Below are 6,626 nucleotides of genomic sequence, written 5' to 3' on the forward strand. Positions count from 1 at the left end.
GAAGTCTGCTGAATCGTTGTTCAAAACCCGAGAAATTGTTTGTCGATGGATGAAGAAGAATCATTGCAAATCATGAAAGCGATTATATTTTCAAATGTACGTAATGGTTACCCAATTAGTGGCTACACCATAGTTTCTCAAGAAAGGGAGCTTCGAGATCTTCGATTTTATTGTACCCTCTGGGTAAAATATTCAATGCTACAGTTTGTGCCAATAAAGTGTAGTAGCGCTTCGGTATGTCCAAAATAACACAAAGCAATATTTAGACCTTGTTGACTGCATTGATTACTGATCATTGTATCATTTAACGATGAACTAGATTATCGACCTGCTGGATACAAGAAGTCTTTTCAGAGGATCTTCGGAAGACGTCAAAACAGAGAAAACTTCCTTACGGTTTTCGCCGAGCTTTCGACAGTTTTATACTGTCATCTTCAGGGCCTGTTTTATTATCATATAAACAAACAATTAAAACATGAAAAAACAATAATTACAACAATAATTGGATATCTTACTTTAAAACCTTAATAGGAAATTAAACAACATGGTGTTTTGGGCACAGAAGTACATTATGTTTTTTTCGGCTCAGCATCTAAATTTTTTCATGTTTTAATTGTTTGTTTATATGATAATAAAACAGGCCCTGAAGATGACAGTATAAAACTGTCGAAAGCTCGGCGAAAACCGTAAGGAAGTTTTTTCTGTTTTGACCTCTTCCGAAGATCCTCTGAAAAGACTTATTGTATCATTTACTTGGCAGTTTGGCACATCCTTGGCAGTTGCGGTTGACTATTCTTTTATTTTCATTTATTGGAATTTCATGCAAACATGATTCCACAGGTTTTTCATGAGTGAATGTATATATAATGATTTTCGTCCAGCTCGTCAGGATAATTTCGGGTATATTAATCTTATAACTTATGCCTGCGAGTTTCCTTTACAGTTGTAAAAATAAATGCTAGTGGAATAGCGCAAAGGTTAAGGATTAAAACTAGAAAACATCAATGCTCGATAAAATCGTAGTTATGTTTGCCGTTCCAAGCAATTATGTCTTCATTTCACCGTTGCAATACACTCATGCTACAGATAAATGATGCAAGTTGACAGGAATTCGAGACAGCTTCTCTTTTTTCAGCCATTTACATTTCAAAACACCAAGAATCTTCTTAAAAGTAATCTTAAAAATAATATGTTCGTTTGCGTGAGAGTGAATGTGAGTAATGGATATGCCATATGGTTATAGAATCGTACCATACAATGAACCAACAATGCAAAGAACCAAAGATTGGCTAACATGATCGCCGATGATCGATACTGTTATGTTATTTAACTTTTACAGAAAAAGTCAACAACAGTCGTAATAACGAAAAATTTTTCAGTGCAATATCTGCGTTTTTCTTCTAACAGTATCCCAGGTAGAAAAGATTTTCTATGGATAGCAGGACAAGTTATCATTATAACTAATAGCGATTTAGAGTGATTTGCGTAACAACAAAATTACTTGGTTATAGTAGTTTTAAAAAATGTTCAAATAAATTTGGGTCTGTTTGTTGGTTTGCAGGATGATGAAACTATAATTTGGTCGCTAATCCTGGTATGCCTATTCTAGCAGTATTAGTCTGCCAGCGTTTCGACATTTCACCGTCTTTAGTGCCTTGATGGTGGCCACCTTTGTCTGGAGGTAGTGATGTGGATAATAAGGTTTCTTTTGGTACTGCTAAAATGTTCATCTATAACAGTGATAACATACTGTACTGTAAAATTAATGCTTGAACAATTTAATTTACATAATTTTCTCTTTGCCTAGATTATAATTTGATTTACTTGGCATCTCTGTCTGATTTTCCTTGGTAATGTCTGTCAGACAAAATGGCCGACCGATTCAGCATTTTTTGGCGTCACTGAAAATTCAGACCAAGTTGATATGCAACTATTAACGTATGCGTTCATCACCCCGCCAATCACTGGAGGAAATCACACAATCACCCTAGTTTATTTATAAGCATTAATTATAAAATAATTATTTAAAAGCATTAATTGTAAAATTAATACAACGTACATTAAAATTATTTAGAAAACCTACACTGTTTTTTAATTCTTTCGTTTTCATCCTCTGGTGTTTTGTTGATTATTTATCTCAAAATATATTCAAGTATGAACCGAATATTCCCTTTTACTGCATTTCTTTAGATATACTAGTATTATATAATAAAATAAATAAGGTAGAAAGAGTGAAACTTTTTTTATTCTCTATTCTCGCATCCTCCGCATATGTGAACACCCGTGTTGTCGACGCCTAAACGCATCATTAATGAGACATTGAATTTGCGATCTTACCTCTAAACAATCTACGTGATTTAGCTGATCAAGGTACGGTACGAGGCTCAACAGGAACTGGCAATTTGGGTTTTCCTTACGATCGCATTCATTCATTATATCTTTAAAAACGGGACCAACATTTTTATCGCTTGCTTCAATTGCAATGTTGTTTTGGCATTCAGCATCACGCTTATCCTTTTTACCAAACTTATCAGTCTTTTCATTCTTCTTTACCGCTTTTTGAACATTTTGTTTATTGTGCGACTTGTCCGTTTTTCCATGTGAGACTTTTATAGGACGGCTATCAGAACATGGTAGGTCATTGCAGTTATCCAACGAGTCGGTGCCAATTGCCTGTTCGTCGTTGAAACATTCGCTCTTGGTAGGCTGGCTCAATGCGACAACAAGGTCCGGATGTCGGCAAACCGACGAACTGGATGACGCGTTTTTATTAATCTTTTTCTGAACGTAGATCTTAATGTCTTGGTTATCATTGTTTTCCTCTTCCAAATCTCGCATCTCTTTACACACGTGCTGCTTTTGCCGTTTCATATCTATGTTGTGGATCTTTCCCTGCTCGTTACAGTTTCCGTTCATGTTCTGATATCCATGCTGCTGCATACTATGCTTACAAATTTCACAGAGGTCTACAATTCCATTGAGCTGTCCCAGGTTCGCTGCGTTTGGATTGAAGAATCGCTTATTCATCCGGGGATCGTAACCGTTTTTATCTGTATTCGCGAATTTCATACCTGAAGAGGGCTCTCTATTCGAGTTCATGGACGAATCAAGGAACTTCATCGATTCGAAAAACGCCCACTTTGACTTGAAATCGCAGTTGCTGTCTATGGCAGCAATTTGTTTACTGATTTCGCTATTATATCTCTCCCTCAGGTTGCTCCATTTTGTACAAGCCACCGGACCTAAAATGTGTTCTGTTTTATATTTCTTAATCAATTACGATAAGCTTTAATATATTGTTAAATTTGAAGTTCTTTATTTAATTATATATGTGTTGTACATAAACAAAACCGAATTGAGGAAATATTTAAAGTTTTACATTCGCACTAACACATTCACCTCCTCTCTCTCTCTCTCTCTCTCATTCTCTTTCCCTTCTCTCTCTCTCACTCTCTCTCTCTCTCTCTCTCTCTCTCTGTCTCTGTCTCTGTCTCTGTCTCTGTCTCTGTCTCTGTCTCTGTCTCTGTCTCTGTCTCTGTCTCTGCCTCTGCCTCTGCCTCTGCCTCTGCCTCTGCCTCTGCCTCTCCCTCTCCCTCTCCCTCTCCCTCTCTCTCTCTCTCTCTCTCTCTCTCTCTCTCTCAGTCTCTGTCTCTGTCTATGTCTATGTCTATGTCTATGTCTCTGTCTCTGTCTGTCTCTCTGTCTGTCTCTCTCTCTCTCTGTCTCTCTCTCTGTCTCTCTCTCTCTCTTTCTCTCTCTCTTTCTCTCTCTCTCTCTTTTCTTATTATATCTCCATATATCTTTATTATTTCTTTTCTCTCTTATTTTCTTATTTTTATATCTTCTTATCACTCACCATCTACCTCATTCTTTCTCCTCTCTCTCTCTTTTTCTTCGTTTGTTTCCACATCTTTTTATTATCTCTTTTGCACTCTGTCCCTTAGCCTATTTCTATACATCTCTACTATCTCGCTTTTCTCTCATTTCCTTATTTTTATCTCTCAACATCTCTATCATTCTGATGTTGCAAATTGCAACCCCCACTTCAAATATAATTTAAGAATCATCATTTTGTTTAGTCTTTTTTTATACCAAAACCCCCTTGTAATAATGTAATATGCAATAAATAATTTTCTTAAGTATGCAAAATTATAATAAATTTAACGCTATATTTCAACATCTTTAATTTAAAGCTGGACTGATAAAAATTTTATTCTAGTTATGTCTGTTACTTCAATTTATGCTATGCGAATTCGGAACAGTAGTTCAATTTTCGATTTTTTGCAATGTAGAAATAATAAAACCTACTCTGGGATTAACACTTAAGTTAGTTTATTTTTCTTATCAATGTTTTCTTTAGTTAATTTTTTTAAATTTATAGTTCGGAATAATATTCCGAATATTATAGAATGTCAGATCATTCTGCACTTGATAATTGGACGTCATTTTTGTTACTTATGTTTTTTGTTTTATGTCATTGGTGTTATTTAACTTCTGAAGGACCCATTTATCCTTGAAAACATACACCAGCATTGTGTAGTGAATTTTTACCTTGGATGGAATAAAATAAAACATATTTAATTTGTTTAAAATATGTTTGATAGCCATGCATTTTAAAGATGATTTTATATGCTAACTGCTACTATAATCTAATAAAAGGGAACTTCCATTCCCCGAGATGAAAATGGTTGAGGATAATTTCAACGTTTGGTGGAAAAAATCCGGAAAGGTGTGGTTTCTCATTTAATGATATTTGGATAAATCAGCCTTTTTCGGTATACCACACACGTTAATCGACATGAGGTTATTATTATAATGAACACCGACAACGAGAATAGTAAATGAACCCTCTATGTTAGTTTTGGTAGGATTTTGGGCTTAAGAGCTAGAGGAAACTTCATTACTAGTTATTTCCTGTGAGAGAAATGATCTATTTCCTTCAAGACGCGTTTCTTACTGTATAATCTAGGAAAAAATCTCTGCAGTAATGAAACGCAGTAGTAGTTTTAAACGACCTAAGTCTTTTTTCGATATTTTTGATCAATCCATTGGTTTGGTAACGACTAAAACTTGTTACATGTAGTATTATCATAAATAGGAAGAATTTGTGTCTCAAACATTGCCAACAAAATCCATGTTCCAAAAAAATAATAAAATTAATTAACAATCTAGTTAGTTTAAAATTTATCAGGCATTGAATGGGGAAGGCTGTTTTCTCATTTCTATAATACATGTGTTCCATTTTTTTAAAATATCATTAAAAATAACTTTTCGAACCTGGAATGCCGACGACGGTCCCGACTTCGTTCCACAGTTTGCAAAGGAGATCTCTGTTTTTCCAGTTCTCGTCTTTCTCGTTCCAGAGCGGAGGCCGAACCCTGACCTCTCGAATGAGGTTCGAACACAGATCCGTGTTGGACACCTTCTTGCCTGGCTTCATGCTGCCGGCGTCCGATTTCATCGCTGCTTCGTCACACGGCGCCTTGTTCACTCTCGCCCATGTGTCTGCGAATTTCCGTTTTTAACATCGTTCATTCACTTTGGAGCTGGAGTGGCGTGACAATTGATAGGAGTCGATTTACAGCGGATCCGGCCTTCATCGTGATGCGTGAGCTTGGAGAAATTGCGAGAAGCTACTTCCAACATGCGCGGAAATTGGAGAACTGGAATTTTGAGGGTGAGAATTCAAGCGGATAAAAACCTTGTTCACGTCATTTCAAACTCTTAATCTGTATTTATTTCAGGGTTGAACAGATTTTCATTACGAAAAACCATCGTGAAACATATGGGAAATGCAGAAGAAGGTTTGTATGTACAACTTGAAAACTGAAAAATTTTGCCCAAAAATGATTTTCAAATATGAAATATAATACATTTTTGTCCAAATTGCTGATTTGTTTTGACATATTTACAGTATATTATATAGATGTTTTCATTAGTTTGAATTTGCACAGTTGAAGTTTTCATGTAAATTTTATACAGAATAATTGAAAATTTTGCAAACCTCACTTACTTTTAAATATAAATCTACTTTATCGATAGTAATTACTGTATCAACATTGAAAATTGGGAATATTCCAAAATTGAAGTATTTTTCTGATTGATTAACATCTGTTAAAAAATTACACTTTTTACACAATTACATTATATCTGAAACATATCTTGATATTTGATATTAGTCTTTAATGAGTGTAGAATCGATCACAGATAAAGATAAAGGGTTGGGAGAAAATCGGGATTGTTGAATTGTTTTTGTTTAATCTTTATATTGGTTAAACTTGTGCTATTAGTTTTTACACACATATCGACTTTATTGAGTAATAGATAAAATCTACATGCTAATTAAAAAAAGTAGATAAGAGTTACCAAGCTCTGAGGAAGGGTGAAATGTCTCCGAAAACTTGCCAAGGGTGACTAATTACCTCATGCAATTCACTAGCACTTGATTTTCTCCCAGCATTATAGTAAGTTTAAATGTCTGGTCCCTGATTTTTGAGATAATACTTTCATAAATAATACTTTATTTATTATAGTCAGCTTAAAAAGATCATAGACCTATTATTACTACGCGTTTTTCACCTGTTTATAGATGGCGACCAGGGGGGTGATAAATATACATGTTTGTA

The 6,626-nt window shown here is 34.9% G+C and overlaps 1 protein-coding gene across 1 annotated transcript; it reads right to left on the reverse strand.

The window, feature by feature from the left end:
* Window positions 1–2,223: 2,223 nt before the first annotated feature.
* LOC106670670 lies at window positions 2,224–5,761 on the reverse strand. Its single transcript, XM_014401193.1, has 2 exons — window positions 5,278–5,761; window positions 2,224–3,242 (listed from the first exon to the last, which is right to left on the reverse strand). The coding sequence occupies exons 1-2, from the start codon at window positions 5,459–5,461 to the stop codon at window positions 2,251–2,253; spliced, it is 1,176 nt and encodes a 391-aa protein (XP_014256679.1). The 5' UTR covers window positions 5,462–5,761; the 3' UTR covers window positions 2,224–2,250.
* Window positions 5,762–6,626: the final 865 nt, after the last annotated feature.

Source organism: Cimex lectularius, unplaced genomic scaffold (genome assembly GCF_000648675.2).
Source record: "Cimex lectularius strain Harlan isolate CLEC.00 unplaced genomic scaffold, Clec_2.1 scaffold58, whole genome shotgun sequence".
NCBI lineage: Eukaryota > Metazoa > Arthropoda > Insecta > Hemiptera > Cimicidae > Cimex > Cimex lectularius.

Bases quoted from the DNA above. Each gene is read 5' to 3' on its own strand.
- LOC106670670 (XM_014401193.1), bottom strand. From the start codon at position 5,461: ATGAAATCGGACGCCGGCAGCATGAAGCCAGGCAAGAAGGTGTCCAAC. The intron at 3,243-5,277 runs GTTCGAAAAGTT...AACACATTTTAG, and splicing joins GACCGTCGTCGGCATTCCAG to GTCCGGTGGCTTGTACAAAA.